The sequence below is a fragment of the Mesocricetus auratus genome, unplaced genomic scaffold (genome assembly GCF_017639785.1).
Source record: "Mesocricetus auratus isolate SY011 unplaced genomic scaffold, BCM_Maur_2.0 Super-Scaffold_100008, whole genome shotgun sequence".
Lineage (NCBI taxonomy): Eukaryota > Metazoa > Chordata > Mammalia > Rodentia > Cricetidae > Mesocricetus > Mesocricetus auratus.
In genome coordinates, this window is record NW_024429192.1 from 37,148,628 (window position 1) to 37,165,963 (window position 17,336).

The window sequence follows — 17,336 nt, forward strand, 5'->3', positions numbered from 1 at the left end:
TGGTGTCTTGTGCCTGCCATGACTTGCAAATCCTGGGAGTGCTAGCTAATGGCATATTGTAGGTTGTAGTAGAATCATCATAGAGCTCTCTCTGGCTGGGATGTTTGTTAGGGAAAGTGTTGGAGGTCGCTTACATTTGATAGAAACTTAATAATTAATTTTCACTTTGTTATCCTTCACACTGCTGAAGTAGGTGGCACCAGGCTATCTCAAAAGAAAAAGATAACTGATCTTAAAGACCTCTGGACAAACTGTTTTGAGCTCCCTCAAGTGTGTTGAGTTTGTCCTCATCTTTACAAGGTGCACAGCCTTGCATATGTTAGAAGAATTTAAGAAGCTTTGCTATCATTTTGTATCTTTGAGATAGGATCTCACAGTAACCCAGACTGATCTGGAATTCACTGTGTATCCCAAGCTGGCTTCAAATTTGTGGTGATCCTCCTCATTTCTCCAAGTGTTGGAAATGTAGGCAGAGCGACTGTATCTGGCTAGCTTTGGCATTTGGTTCATCAAATCATAGGTGGACAATTGAGGATCTTTACTTTTTACCCTTAGGAGAGAGAAAACATCGGTTCTGGGAAGGACTCTCAAAGATTCTAAGGGCAGACATTTCAAAATGACAATATCACAGAGAAGTTCTTCTTTTTTTATTTTATCATGATTTGTACTTTTTTTTTTAAAACCCAAACTGAGGATGCCAGGACAAGAGGGAGTTCAAGGGTAGCCTGGGCTCAAACAGAATAGAACATAACGGGAAAAGGGCAGGGTTGATAACTCAGTCTGTAAACTGATTGCTTCCAGACATGAGGATTTGGGCTAGGTCTCTAGAACACACTGAAGTCTGGATGTGGTGGCGCAGATGTGTCATCCCAGCACGGAGGTGGCAAAGACAAGTAGACTCCTGGGGCTCACAAGCCAGCCAGCCTAGACTACTTGGTGAGATCTACAACAGTGAGAAACCCTGTCTGAGGTTGTTCTCTGGCCTTCCTACCATACATGTACTTACACGTACATGTACATTCATACATGTATACCTGTATTCACACATGCACACATAAACCCAACCAACCAAAGCAAAGCAAAGCAAAGCAAACCAACGAAAAGTAAGCAAACACTAACTCCCAAGCTGCTTTCAACTTTGGGGAGTACTTTGATGATATCACCACCCACCCACCTTGTAGATTCTCGGTTGTCCCATATTTGTGTTTCTTTTCCTCAACGTGTGCTTTATATGTATGTTTGTGTATGCTTCCCACTTGGACCACTTAAGAGTAAGCTGCAGTCATCACAGCACTGACCCCGGTGGCCTACATCTCCTAAGAGCATGGACTTTGTCCACATGTAATCCTAGCACAGTTATCACAGTTGGGACATTTGTCATTGATTCAGCACATTGACCAGTGCGTCTAGTTCATGTTTGAGTGTCCTAGTAATATTCTTTGTTAATTTAATCTGTGATCCCATTATATACTTTGTTATCTTTTAAATCTAGGAAAGTTCTTTCATCTCTTTTACCTTTTATGATATGGACAATTTCAATACTGATACTTTTGTGGATTGTGTTTTACATTAGATTTGCTTGGTTGTTTTCATGATTGAGGTTAAATATTTTTGCAGGAAAATTATGGAGAAAACTGCCATTCAAGCTTTATGTGAAAGTTATTATGTATTTTTGGAAAATAAACTCTAAGCTCATAAGTGTTTTATATGCGCCCTCTTGGAAATCATCAAATGTTGCTATGTAAGATATGGAATTCTCTAGTGTAGCCAGCCCTGTATAGATCCTTTATTACTTGTTTTTCTGTCTCTATTCTGTAGAATGTCAGTTCCAATTAGGGAGGAGATTCTGGGAGTTTTGCTACATAAGCCAGGGCTAGAGTGATGCCCAGAATACAAGTGAAGCTTCCTAATCATCTGTAGGATGAACACATTGTTCTGAAATTGATGAGCAGTGGAAATATCTCAACAGGAGGCTGAGCAGTCTACGTATTTAAAGCTTGTTTTTATATGAGTACAAAAGTCCTGACAGTGACTCTATTCTGGAATATATGTACTCGATTCCTATCTCTTGATGCTGGCTTTCACTCCCTTCCTCCCTCCCTCCCTCCCTCCCTCCCTCCCTCCCTTCCTCCCTCCCTCCCTCCCTCCCTCCCTCGCTCACTCCCTCGCTCACTCCCTCCCTCGCTCACTTCCTCCTTCCCTCCCTCCCTCCCTTCCTCCCTCCCTCCTTCTCTCTCTCTCTCTCTCTCTCTCTCTCTCTCTCTGTATGTGAGAGAGACAGAGACAGAGAGAGACAGAGACAGAGAGAGAACAGTGAAAACATACTGAGGATTTAATAAAATTCTCTTCGGTGTATATTACCTTCTCTCAAGAGCCCTAGTTTATTAACTATTAGTTGTGTTGGTTAATTTTTCTTCTTCACCATAAGACGCAGTGTGAAAGCATATGTATTTTTTCCACTTCCAGATAAAAATATACAATTTCAAACAAATGTCCCTGAATCTTAATCTAAACTTGTGCTTTTTTTTTTTCAATTCCTTCTAAAGTGGTGTCAATATCAAAATGCCGATCAACTCCAGTGGACCTGACTGGGTGACTGTTATTTCCAGGAGAGTCAAAGGTAAAAATGATGTTTTTCTTTTTCTTTTAAAAATATCATTTTTTAAAAATTTTATGAGTGTTTCCCCTGCATGTATATATGTACACCAGAGGCGTGCAGTACCTGCAGGAACCAGGTGTGGGTTTCAGATCTCCTGGGACTGGAGTCTCAGAAGACTGTGAGCGGCCATGTAGGCGCTGGGAACCCAACCGAGGTCCTCTGCAGTAGCAGCTGGGAACCCAACCGAGGTCCTTTGCAGTAGCAGCTGGGCTTTTAACTGCTGAGTCATCTCTCCAGCCCTGATGTATGGTTCTGTTGTTAAGAGGATTGATGGACAAAACATTCTCATCCATTCCTATGCCAGGGCTGCTTCTTAGCACAAACTGAGAACATTAGGGGTTAACGGTAAATCAGCCAGATCTTGTGTAATTGATTCTGGGTTTTCCCAGGTGTGTTAATGTAAAAGTTGTCTTCCTTTTCTTCCAGTATACACTCTGTATCTCTTAAAGAGTCTCTAGAGCTGTGCTGTCTAATATGGAAGCCTCTAGCCCTTTGTGGCTATTAAGACAGAAATGACTCAAAATGAAATAAAATCACAAGCCCAGTTTTTTAAAATCACATACTCTGTAGCTTCGTTATGTCTGGCTGTATATAAAGACTTCTGTTGGATAGTGTTGTACCATGGATAATAGACAGGCATGCACATTGGTATGGAAAGTGTTGGCCACTTGGGTGGAGAATGGACTTGTGACTTGGTAGAAAAGTGCCGTGCTCATTTTCTAGCGTGCCCAAGGCCCTGAGCTCAGTCTGTGGTTGACACTGATGTACACCAGCACATGTACACACTGATGAGTGGATGCAGTTCTGATCTACTGGTGTAAGTATTAATAATGAAGCGTAAGCTGAGACTAGCAACTTACATCTTTGGGAGACTGAGGCTGGGGGACTGCTTTGAGTTTCAGGCTAACTTGAACTACATAGAGAGTTCCAGGATAGCCTTGGCTACAGAGTAAGATTCTGTGTCAAAGCACCAAAGAGTGAAAGTCAGAGGAGTAACAGTGATGCCTTTGCTGTAGTAAATGTAGAAAGGAGACTTACACAGCAGAAAGAGCTTTGCAGTTCCTGAGAACACTTGCCTCCCACACAGCATATATCGCCATCCCCTTTGCCACAGGTACTAGGTATTTAATACACATGCACCCAGAAGGATCGCTATTACATATGGGTGCCTTACGTAAACTGTGCAGAACAAATCAAGGAGCCAGGACCACCTCAAGGGGGCAGTGTGCGCCTTTGTTTTCCTGTAAAACCAAACCCATGGTCCCCAGAGATCTCCATTTTTACACTGTATTCACCCAGAAATCTTAAGGTTTTGTTTGTTTGTTTTGTTTTTCCCCCAATCAATCTGAGTTTTAAGGTATGATAGTTACATATTTTTAAAACACCAGTATCTTGTTCAGAATCCGTGAAAAATTACAAAGATACACAAAAGATGTGTAGACCGGATATACAGTCTGGCTGCCACAGTTAGGTGGAAGTCTCAGTCTTCCGATGAAGATCTGTATTTGATTTACATTGAACCAGATGACTTGTTCATTGTCGAGATGTGTGTGCAGAGCATCGCTAGTGAAAACACTTATCTTCAACTTTCAGAATTTCCTTGGACCCATAGCCAAGGTGTTAGCAGATGTGGTGCTCCTCAATAACACTGTGCTTCAATCTCCACTTACTCCACAAACCTTCTTCCCATCCACTCTGCCATGCTCGCCAGGCTTGTGACTTGCCAGGTGTCCTGTGGAGTGGTTAACAGGAGAGGCTTTCCGTTCTTCAAGTTTGTAATAGTGGAAAATTTCATATCAAGGGTAGGCAGAACAGGCAGGAAGCCTCCAGGAGCCAGTGGGAGGCAGCTCAGCTTCAGAACTGAGATACTCGTGGTCACATTGCGGGTCCCTCTGTTCGCATTATTCTGAAGCAGAGGTTTTTACAGTTTACCTCTGCCGACAGGACCCAGATCATCCAGGAACGAAATGGGCTTGTGATGGACTATTTTGGGTAGGAAGTTTTTTTTGTTTTTAAATGGAAGAAAGCAACTCAGTGATTAGGCGCTGAATACTTTGGCTTTGAGTGGGGAAGTCATATTGTAGCAGGTACATAATTAGGGGAAAATGTTCTTTGTATATCGAAGGAGCTGAGATGGAGAGTGCTTCCCAGAAATCCACATTGACTGGAGACAGCACTTGATGACCCTAATCAGGCTCTCTGGTTTTCCTTCTACTCAAACGTTACGTTTCTATTTAAACTTTCACCCACTAACTTCAGCTTCTGTTGGATTCAACTGTAGCAATGATTCCTGTGACATTCCTTTTAAGATTTTTTAAAAAAAAGATTTATTATGTATACAGTGTTCTGTCTGCATACCAGAAGAGGGCACCAGATATCATTACAGATGGTTATGAGTCAGTCATCTGCAATGGTTTCTGGGAATTGTACTCAGGACCTCTGGGAGAACAGTCCATGCTCTTAACCTCTGAGCCATTTCTCCAGCCCCTCCTTTCAGGGCTTATTAATTGGGATGCTAGTGTGAAGAACGGTTGTCCCTTTTTCTTGTCTACCTCACTATAGACTTGCCATTATTTTGTTTCTTTTATTTTAACTAGCTTTATTTATCTTTTTTTTTTTTTGAGATAGGGTTTCATTATGTAGCCCTGGCTATCCTGGAACTCTGTATGTAGAACAGGCTGGCCTCGAAATCAGAGAGAGTGCTGAGACTAAAGGTGTGCACCACCACGCCCGGCTATTTTGTTTTTGGGACAAAACTCAGCTTAACTCAGTCACTGTTTCTGTGTGCCAAAAGTGTTCCAAATTTGACAATTGAGAACACTTTCAGTTTGGATTCCGTGAACCCATGCTGGCCTCAGATGTGAGATCTGCCTGCCTCAGCCTCCCTGGTGATGGCATTGGGAGAGTGTGCCTCTGCTCCCGCTCCTTGGGTCTATGCTCATCTATCTGATGAACACTTCCTGACTGCCTAAACCATAATATGTTTAGGCTCAGTTTGTATCATCCCCACCCCAGCCTTAAGAGTTCAGTCTCTCTCTCCCTGTCTCTGTCTGTCTGTCTGTCTCTCCCTCCCTTCCTTCCTCTCCCCCTCACACACACAGAGGAAAATTTAAACAGGAAAATAATGACACAAGCACTTTTTACCAGACTCTGAATAATATTGTCAAGGAAGACTTTTAGATTGATTTGAATGAATTCATAATTTTTACCCCTTTCTTATTTTTTCTATGCTTCTATATTTTGAAGCTTTCTTTTCCTCCCCACAAGTTTTACTATTTATGTATAAGTTAATTCATTTTCCCCAAAGATGTATATTTAGAGTGCAGTGTATTGCTTAAGACTGCCATACTACCACCACACGATGCTGTAATTTCAGTCAGAAGCAAGAAACAGTTTTTAGATGGAGTTCACCTGCTGATTGAGGGCAGGTGTCTGGTGGCGGACAGTTTCCCAGGATCAGAATTACTGATGAATTTTCATTAGTATCTGTACTGTGGTCACTACATATTCACATTTAAATGACTCAGCCCCCTTGTTGGACATTTGAACTCATACCTTTTGGGGGACCTTGCTTATCTTGCTGAGATGTTCCCCAAACTTCTTCCCTCAGTTCTCGTGGTATTCTTTTCATCTTGCTCTTTGTAGGCAGTTGAGGGAAATGCTGTGACCCTTTCCCTCTCATTTGCTGGTTTTGGTCCAGATAGCCCTCATTAGGCTAATGGATGATGATGTGGAGTTATACAGTGCTCCCCCCCCCAGCAGAGTCACTGTCACCACCATAAGAGCAGCAATGTCTGCTTGCAAAAGATCACCTTAGCTGGGCTTGTTGACTGTTGGCGTTCCCTCACTGAAGCGGGGAACTGGGAGAATCATTGGTCTGTCACCTGAGTCTCCAGCTAGTTCTCGCAGCCATTTGCCTTAACTGCAGGTGGTCTTGGGTGCGGCGAGAGTGTGTAGGCTTGGGACTCGATCTGTTGCCACTGAGAAGTCACCAACACTCCTGTACCAGTAATGCCTCATCCATGCTCTGTAAGAAAGCCTAGTAAACTCTTTGGTTTCTCAAGGTGAGCTTAGGTAGAACTGAACCTGGTTTGTTTGGGGGACTGTTGTGGGTGGGACATAGATATCCATTAGTCTCCCCTGTGGAGAAAATTCTTGCTACACATGGAATAGCACCCTTTGGAGAAAAACCATCAGATTTGGTCCATGAAGAGAAGCCAAGATATTTAGAGAAGGCAGGACAGTACTTGAAAGTAATCAGAAATATGCCTTCTGCTTTTACACAAGGATTCTCAAAAGGTTTATTTTTGAATAAGCCAAATACATATTTATATTTTGCACAAACATCTGTCTTGGTAAAATTTTCCTTTTACTAACATCCGGGATAACAATTTAGTAACATCGAACTTTTAGTTTTGTCTTATTTTTATTCTGAAGAAATAGTAGATTGGTATTATTTTATAATTTTAAGAGAATTTCATATCCCGGTGAACTGAAGGCCCCCAAAGTTCCAAGAAACACTTTTTAAGCAACTTCAAATGATTTGAAATCAGTCAGGAAACACTGTTGTACAAAATGACCACAAGGTGGCAGTATAGGCATGCACATTCCACTCTTAAACGACACCCTGCGTTTAAAGAATGAACGTCAGGTTCAGTAATTGATTTGCTTTGCTTGACTAAACTCTGGTAGTAAATATAATTAACATTCTCAAAGAAATGGTAATTGCTTCCTGTGTGATATATACTTTTCTTTTTAACACGTATTTGACACAAAATAACTGATTCTGCCAAATTACCAGGGGTAAAACTGTAACTTCAAAATCACTTTTAATTTTTATCCCAGTAAATGTTTTCTTTGTGCCCCAGGTGTGTTCTTTGTAGCTTTCTGGCTCTGCAGCTTTGATACATTAAATCAAGGAGGACAGGCGAGACAATTCAGCTGGTAAAGCCTTGACTGCCACGCCTGATGACTTGAGTTTGATCCCTGGTACCCACATAGCAGAAGGAGAGAATGGACTCTTACAAGTTGTCCTCTGACTTCCATATGTGTATTGTGGTGTACACACACACACACACACACACACACACACACACACACACACATACACACACACACACACACACACACACACACACACACACACGAGTTTTTGAAAAGCCAGGAGTGAAACCACTGGGATTTTTGGTCTTGTTTTGTGATGATGTCTTGCTCTGTGCCTAAGTTGGTCTTGAACTCCTGAGCTCAAGAGATTCTCAGCTTCCTGAGTAGTGTAGCTGTAACTCCAAGTGTATCCTGCTATATCTGGCTAAGGAAATTACTCTTGAATAAGTCATTTAAAGGTTCGTTCTTTGCCTTTCTACACTTTTCTTTGGTATTTATATTTGCCAAACTAAAAATTTTACAAAATACCAGTTACTTTTCCACTTAGTCTCTGAACCAATGAAGCATTAGCAGATGCCTAAGGAGGGGGAAATGCACTATCAGGGAAATCCTGTCATTTCTTTGTTATGTGGTAACAGGAAATGTCATCCATCCATAAGCTAGCAGACCAGCAAATATGTGGGAACACTTTTCACCTAATTTGGAGGTAGATATCAGAATATATTATACTTTCCTGTATTCTTTACATAATCTAGTAAGCTAGAAAATATGCATTTTAAAGAGAGAATTGGAAATACAAAATAATTTGGATTGAGACAGTGTTGGGGAGTTAATCTGAAAATAGTCACAAATAGGAGGCTGACTTAAATTTCTAGGTCACACAGTATTTACATTCCAGTTGTGGCTTAATGGTGACAGAAATGATTGAACTGGGATTGTTGCTGAACCCTGGGGTGTATGAGGAAGTGGCATAAAATGATTGGTGTTATTTGGAGATTGCAGATTTCAGTTATTAAGAAAGGAGCGAGTTTATATCCTCAGGAAAAGATGAAAGAAATGGCTGGCATCTCTGAGCTCCCGTTTCCTTCTGATGACCTGGCATGGTAATTGAGAAGCTGGGCTTTGGTTCTCACCTGCATGCTTTGGGGTCTGACAGTGTCTGCGTCAGGCCCCCGCCCTTGCTCCACTTGCTCGCTCTGAACAGCAGGAGCACTACTGGGACTTTAAAGAGACTGACTGAGCATGCGTGAAGCGATGTGCTTCATTTCCCCACACAGAGCCCGGAACACAGCTAGTACCATGGGTTTGGAACCCTTGCCATGGGTTGCTTCCACATGGTACTAGCGAGGAGGTGTTAGGGCAGAGCGATGGCGACTGTCTCAGTACCACGTGTAGCTGGGCTGCAGTGGTGAGTACACGTCGCTGATGCTTTTAAGCCCTGCTTATGATGCTAAAGACCCAAACCTTTCGTGGAGAATGATCCATCACATGGCATTTCTTCTCTGAAGCTGACAATGGTGGTTTTCCGTATGAAAATTTGGATTTAGAACACATGAATTAGAACCTTTAATGGACTGGGAGACGTGTTCATATTGCTATGTTAATGCATATATATAATCATATATGAAACTTATTGTGAGTTTAAGTTATCATTTGCTTTTAGACATGAGGATAAAAAAGAATCCTCTCACTCCAAAATAACGCTGGGTAGATACCTTTCCTTGGGTTTAGTCTTCCCTTACTTTGAATGTTGATGAACACACACACACACCCATACACACACACACAGAGGGAATGTCTAAAGCCCCCCCCCCGCCCTGTGCCCTCCAGTACCTCTCCTCTTCCCATTTTCGTATGGGGGAAAGCCTGGGATTTCTTCAAGCTATGACAACAGGAAGTACTGCCTGTTGCAGGCCAGCAAATATGTGGGTATAGGGTTTTTGTTTTTGGAGATGAAATTCAGAATCTTATAATAGATTTTCCCCTTTTCTTTGCAGAAGCTGACGACCTAGACGTCTCTCAAGGTTCAGGAACTTTTCCTTCTGGATATTTCTACAAAGACCAATGGAGGTCCAGGAGGTTTAAGATGCGCCATTTTAATGACCCTGATAACATTACAGAATGCTTACAGAGAAAAATGGTGTATTTATTTGGTGACTCAACAATCAGGCAGTGGTTTGAATACCTCACTATGTTTGTCCCAGGTTGGTGCTTTTGCTTTTGGTTTCATAACTGTTTCCCTGTGTGTGAAACCAGATTTGAAGTGGGCAGGCTCCCTTTGATGCCTGAAGGGAGGCATCAGGTGAGGGGGCCATAGGATTAAAGGGTTATCTTAGCCCTGGGAGATAAGTGGCAGCTTCTGGTGTGCAATAGAGTCTTGTATTGGCAGAAGCGCGGGTTCTCACGGAGGCTTAGCCCGCTGTCTCTCTCTGGCCTTGGATGAGTCATTTACTTCTCGGGCCTTCGTTTTGCTGTGTCAGATTAGACCTCGGAACTATGTCACCTCACAGGTGTCAGCCACTTCTGCTAACCTGGGTTGTAAAACAGTTGGCCACTCCAGGTGTTTCTTTTCCTGTTCTGTTTGGCTCCGCTCTAGGTCTCTACAGGATTTTACTGGAAGGAATTAGCCAAATGTGACCTTGTAGCAAAGGCATCCATGTCGATGGGGCTCTGAGACAGCGATGGCTTCTGTTGAGAGACTCTAGGCAGGTCCCAGCGTTCTTAGGGTCTGCCCGGCTCTGAGACTACTCCTCAGATCCAGAATAGGACTGGACTAGTTGGGGACCTGCCACTAACAGGAGGCACCCTCTTCTCTAAGGCTGTGTGCTTTTCTATTAAGGAACAGGCGATGCCATGGGAACTATTTGTGTGTTTCTGTGCAAGTGGGTGTGTGTGAAGCAATGTGCGTAGCCTCGGGTGTTGTTCTTAGACGCCCTCCGTCCATCTTGTTTTGTGAGGCAGTCTTCCACTGGCCAGCGATCCCAAGAGACCTGGCCGCCCCTGCCTCTCTGGCATGGTTGCAAGTGAATGGACAGCCTCCCCCCTTTGCTTGAGTTCTGAGGATCAAACTCAAGTCCTCATATTTTTACAGAAAGCACCAGCTGAACCACCTCCTCGGCCTATGTGGGGACTACTTCTTTTTTAAATGGCTGTTAGTGGAGTGGTTCTTTTTTTCTTTAAAGATTTCTTTATGTATTTATGTATATGGGTACTTTGTCTCCATGAACATCTGTGTACCAGAAGAGGACATCAGACAGTTGTAAGCTGCCCTGTGGGTGCTGGAAATTGAGCTCAGGATCTTCAGAAAAGCAGCGAGTGTTCTTAACCACATCAGTGTTTTTTTTTTTTTAAATAAAATCTCATTGTTTTGTGTGTGAGTTGCTTATGGCATTTTTAAAAATCATCTCTAATTTACTTTTTAAAAGAAAAGGAAGTAGATTTTAACCTCAAAAGTTAGAAAGTCAACTCCAGCTTTTCAATGAGACAGACATGATTGAGTTCAGTTATTGAAGCATAGATTAAAAATCTGGAGGCGGCACCGTGCTGGGTGAGCCTTGGTGCTGACCGGTCAGGCCTTCAAGGCGTCTGCAGTTGCTTCTTCATAATTTCTGATGACATAGCCTGATATTTCCTTTAATAGCCATGATCACGTTGACTGTTTTGCTCATTTTCCACCAGTCCCCTTTCAGACAGATTTTCATCTAATATCATGCAGCCTTGTGTGGGTGCCTGATGTTTATCAAAAGCAGATGACAGCGTGAACTTTGATTCACTTTAGCTCCGGAAGCTACATAGTAACGAGCCAAGGAGGAGAGTCTAAAGGAGAAGCTTGGGAAGGAAAAAGTGAAATCCTTAAGGGGAATATAGACTATTATAATCTGATGTGTCCATTTCAGAATTGACTATGAACTATGAGGCAAGACTGATGTCTCTTGTGGCCGACTCATGGCATCTGTGGTAGTGGGCCCTGGGCAGCTGCTAAGGAAATGTGCATGGAATTGTGTTATCAACATTTACTATGTATGTATGAATTTAATGTGAGATCGGTTTCGATGTATACTCCTGATAACCTGCAGCTTGCTTTATATATCAACCTGCCCTCAACTTTGTGGGGATCCTCCTGCCTCTGCTCTCCACATGCAAGGAACTGGGCCTAGAAACACAACTTAGAGGGGAGGGAGCACAAGGATTTCTAAATTGTGCTGCTGACTCCCCTCCTCCCTTTCTCCCAGTCTCTCTTGCTTTCCTTTCCTTTCCTTTTCTTACTGAGACACTTATTATCACTATCTGGCTGGCCTGGAACTTATTACATGGACCAGGCTGGCCTCAAACTCAGAGAGATCCACCTGCCTCCGCCTCCTAGTGCTAGGATTAAGGGCATGCGCTGCCAACTTTATTTCTTATGATAGACAAGTTTTCTTGTAGGACCGTGATATGGTTTTTTCAACCATGGGGTTGCTTATTGGGAAAAAAGGAACAAAAGGAACTTGTTTCTCTCTCTCTCTCTCTCTCTCTCTCTCTCTCTCTCTCTCTCTCCCTCTCTTTTTTAAATTCAGGAGTATAAATTTAGATTATTCTACTTTCTAAAAATTTTATTTATTCGTTCACCTATTTTGAGGCAAGATCTCTCTCTTTTGCCCTGGATATCTTTGAACTCAGTAATCCCCTGTCTTAGCCCCCCCAAGTGCTGGTATTATTAAGTATATGCTACCATTCTTGGCTTAAAAGTTTATTATTTTTAATCGGCAAACAATTGCATGTATTTATAGGGTACAATAGGATATACTGATAGAATGAACACACCTCTTACTTCAGATACTATTTATTTGTAGTGAGAACATTTAAAATCTCTGTTGTTAGCTACAGCCACCCTGCTGTGCAGCAGGTCTCACAAACTGGCCCTTCCGGAGTAGAAGAGGTATCCTTGAGTAACTACTCCCCATTGTTTCTCATGCTCCCCGCTTCCAGTGAGTTTTTCCTCTCTGAGAGTTCAACTCTTTAAAGGTTGTTCTTTTTTCTTTAGTTTATTTATTTTATGTGCATTGGTGTTTTACCTGCATGTATGTCTGTGTGAGGGTGTCAGATCTTGGAGTTACAGACAATTGTGGGTGCAGGGATTTGAACTCGGGATCTCTGGAAGAGCATTCAGTGCTCTTCACCATTAAACCATCTCTCCAGCCCCCAGAGAGTTAAACTCTTTTTTTTTTTTTTGGTTTTTCGAGACAGGGTTTCTCTGTATTGTTTTGGAGGCTATCCGTCTAGCCCAGCCTCGAACTCACAGAGATCCGCCTGCTTCTGCCTCCCGAGTGCTGGGATTAAAGGCGTGCACCACCACCGCCCGGCTGAGAGTTAAACTCTTAAAGTTACTACATATAAGGAATGTTATGGAATATTTATCTTTCTGTATCTGGCTTATTTCACTTAGGGTGGCATTCTTCCAGGCTTATTCATGTTTTTGCAAATGGCAGGGTTTCCCAAAAGATGTGTGTAGTTACTGAAATGTGCTTGTAAAACAGAAGTTACAGCCCCCCTTCTAGAAGATAAAATACGCACCTATTAGAAGGATACATGAATGCCAACTTTATTCTTAAATATTCTGTGATCTGTGAAAATAGCATGATTTCTTGGCTTAATGGAGGTAACCATATTAGACATATATGGACTCTTTCACTGATAATATTGCTTATAATTTATTTTTAATAATTAGGGCACTAGACTAATGGTCCATTGATTCAAAATAGTATTACTTTTTGTTTTGACCTCATGCATTGATTTTATTAAACAAGGAAGCTCTCAAGTGTTGTAGCACAGAGAACTCACATTTCAACTACATCACTGTCTCTGAATGTAATGATGTTGGTAATGAAATCCACAGAGGAATCTGTCCAGTATACAGCTTCCGTATCTTTGTTGTACGGTTATTTTTGAAACCATTTTGAAAGCCATTTGATTATTCCAAATGTATGTGTCTAGACTGAATGTTTTCATTAATTTGATTTTTTTCCTGGTTGCAGATTTAGTGGAGTTTAACTTGGGTAGTCCCAAGAACGTTGGTCCTTTCCTCGCAGTGGACCAGAAGCACAACATCTTGCTCAAATATCGCTGCCACGGCCCACCCATCCGCTTCACAAGCGTCTTCAGTAATGAGCTTCATTACGTGGCAAATGAATTGAATGGGATTGTGGGAGGGAAGAACACAGTGGTGGCCATAGCTGTATGGTCTCACTTTAGCACCTTCCCCTTGGAAGTATATATCCGGAGGCTCAGGAACATCCGACGAGCAGTGGTCCAGCTCCTGGACCGAAGCCCTAAGACTGTGGTTGTCATCCGGACAGGCAACGCCCAAGAGCTGGGGCCTGAGGTGAGCCTTTTCAACAGTGACTGGTACAACTTTCAATTGGACACTATTCTTCGGAGGATGTTCTCAGGGGTGGGAGTCTATCTTGTTGATGCCTGGGAGATGACCTTGGCCCATCATCTACCCCACAAGCTGCATCCAGATGAAGTGATTGTGAAGAACCAACTGGACATGTTCCTATCTTACGTATGCCCCTTGGAGCCCTAACTGTCTTCAAGTACACTAAAGGAATTTCATTCAGTGACCTTTCCAATTGACTTGTAGCATAGAATGTTTGTGATTGACTCCATTGTGAGATGGATACTATCAATATGTTTGATATTTCAAAAAAGAGCTGTACTTTGCATAATGACTTGTAAAGACTTAGGCAGTGTAGACTGCATTTGTATCTACCTATAAGACTTTTCCGTCTTGACTTAGCCATCGTAGAGCTCTTATTAGCAGCATCTACACACTGTATTGTCCTTGTAACCAAAGATGCTAATGAGTGGATTTGATCCAGCTTCTCCTGGGGTGGAGATTTCTGTGCTAATGCCTACTAGTGTTTTGAGTAAACAGAATGGATAGATTTAGCTGACAATCCTATGTTTGTCACTTACCTGGTAAAGGAAATAGGACATGTCTTTATGAATAGCACAAGGATCCCTCCTCACGAATAGAGAGTGTTTATTGTCAGAGGTTTCTTGGCCACGCTGAAGACTGCTGTATCTCAGGAGTTTTTGTTGACATTCCCCACCCCCTGAATTACTTGTAAAGGCCAATGTGTGTGGTCAGAATTTTATAATAAGGATACTAACAATTTCCTGCTTTTATCTAGGAAAGAAGCAAAACAGAAGAGCATAAAATCTGTGCTTTGGATTGGTGTTCACAGTTGATAATTATTTCTTACTTGATTCAGCTAAGTTTTATGTGATGAATACTTATTCTAGAATAGCCACTTTTGGAAATAAATATGTGAACAAAAGTTTATTTTTATGTTCTGGAGCTTGTAGGTTTTAAGAACTGACTTTTATGTAAAGAATGCTGCTGACTATCATAAAATTGTAGTTTCTCCCCTCAACAGTTCCAAGTGTTTCTCTTTTAGCTGTCATGAAGTATATGTCAAAATTAGACATTACATCAGATCAGAAGTTAATAAAATTAGATATTAAAATCCACGACAGATATTTTTGATTTGGGCAATACACACACACACACACACACACACACACACACACACACACATTGTCTCATGCTTGGTAGCAAAAAGCTACTATTTAGCTACCTGTTATTCCTTTTAGCTTTTTGTCTTTTTGGACTGTGGCTCAAACTCAGGGCCTTGATCATATTATGTAGGCTGCCCAGTTATATTCCTAACCCATTACTGGATATCTGAAATTAACAGGGTTGGACTTTGTCTTATTAATGGTAAATGGTTTTAAATTAAATTAAGGATCATTTAATGAGTAGTTTTTGCATTATGAGAGGTTATAACTTACTTTTATTTCTCCTAAACAGACATGTGTAAACACTGGGGTGTCTTGGGAGATGAAGACAGATACTTAAAGCTGCACCCCTCAAAAAGTGAAAAAAATTTGAGGACCATTAAGTTTATAAAATATTTTGGGGAAATTTCTATAATCGTTTTTGGTGTCTGAATGGCCAGTGAAGTTAAATATGTTATGACAACTTAGTTTTTGCAGGATGGAAACTGGAACCTCTGGGGCCTTGCTATAGCACTGAGCTGAACCCTCATTCTTTTTTTTTTTAACGTTTTATCTTAAGAGAAAGTCTCCATAAGTTCATAGGTTGGTCTTGAACTTGGTTTGTTGCCTACATAGGTTTTCATTTGCCATCTTCCTGTCTCAGCCTCTCCAGTAACTGGACCTATAGGCTGTGCCACTGGCCTGGTTAAAATTGCTTGTTTTACCTAGCCCTTAAGCTTGCGGTATTTGATAAAAATAAATTAGGGACTATACCTCCAGGGACTATGGAATTAACCTTAATGATAAATACCCAGAGATCCTGATGCAGTTGTAGAGTTCCATGTTTTGAGAAATGATGACAAAGAAAAGAGTGATCTAGAGGAGTAGCATTGCTAATCTATTATCTCAAGAGTTTATCAAGTACTGGTCATGATTCAATAATTAGGTGATGTTAGCTCCATTTTTACAGGAAGAACTCAGGTTTGAATTGGACTAGGTAAGGCACCTGGAGTCCATCACTCTGCTTAGCTACAACTTGTTTGACTTCCATACAGAGATTGTATGTTTTGAGACCTTCCGAACATTTCCTTATGGAGGGCTTTGGAAGGAGGCAAAGAATCACTTTCTCACTGAAGTTTCTAGGACCACCCACCACTGGTTTAGAGTGATTTCTGTGGCTGATTTCTTGTCACCTTGCTCAGTTTTTGCTTTTCAGTTTGCTTGCACAAGGTCTTAACGGTTTGATGGCACAATTTCTAGAAGCCCCTTGAACACTTTCATCCCTCTTTTGTCTTTATACACTCTGGTGTGGAAATTTTTACATAAATTAAAATGTTACCTAAATATTTCCCAGAACAGTCAGATACAGGTTGAGCATTTCTAATCTGAAAATCCAAAATTCTTCAAAATCTAAAGCTTTTTGGATCAACAGGTCACACTCAAAAGACAGATGTGGGGCTGGAAATCTGGCTCAGATTTCAGTGCTCCCTGCTCTTCCAAAGGACAGAGCCTGAATCCCAGCACCCATGCCAAGTGGCTCACAAACCACCAGTAACTGATGTTACAGGTTGATCCAATGCCTCCCTTCGGTCTACTCAGACTCACACACAGAGAAACAGACAGACACACAGACACGTAGACACACACACAGAAACACACACATACACACACCCCCAGACACAGACATACAGACACATAGACAGACAGACCCCCCATGCCCAGACACATAAACACATAGACAGACAGAAAGACCACACACACACAGACACACACACAGATAAAATACTAAAAAATGAGGCATAGCATATGCTTTTAATCCCAGCTCTTGGGAGGCAGAGGCAGGCAGATCTCTGTGGATTTAAGGTCAGCTTGGTTTACATAGTGATTTCCACACTAACCAGAGTTACATGGTGAGATACTGTCTCAAAACAAACAAACCCAAATATATACAATAAGAAATTTTAAAATCTTAAAAATAATCTTTAGAAACCAAACACACTAAATGTTACATAGAATTTACTTCAAGCTATATATATATATAAAGTTCATGTGGGACATACATTAGGCTTGTGACACTTTAATGAGTTATGTACATACATGTGTGTGAATATATGTCACACACAAACACATACACATATATATATATATATATGCACACAAATATTCCCAAATCTAATATAATCTAAAATCTAACAGTTATGGTCTCAAGGACTTCAAGTAAGAGTTTCTCAAACTTATAAAAAATTTTATA

At 41.5% G+C, this 17,336-nt stretch overlaps 1 protein-coding gene across 3 annotated transcripts in view; it reads left to right on the forward strand.

Annotated features, from left to right (window-relative positions):
- Nucleotides 1-15,058, forward strand: part of Nxpe3 (neurexophilin and PC-esterase domain family member 3) — a 44,050-nt gene extending 28,992 nt beyond the window's left edge. For all 3 annotated transcript variants that reach the window (XM_040750699.1, XM_040750700.1, XM_040750701.1), the window contains exons 4-6: nucleotides 2,547-2,620; nucleotides 9,541-9,747; nucleotides 13,558-15,058. In XM_040750699.1, the coding sequence (XP_040606633.1) occupies nucleotides 2,547-2,620; nucleotides 9,541-9,747; nucleotides 13,558-14,108 (832 nt within the window). In that variant the 3' untranslated portion in view covers nucleotides 14,109-15,058. The remainder of the gene's footprint in view (nucleotides 1-2,546; nucleotides 2,621-9,540; nucleotides 9,748-13,557) is intronic.
- Nucleotides 15,059-17,336: the final 2,278 nt, after the last annotated feature.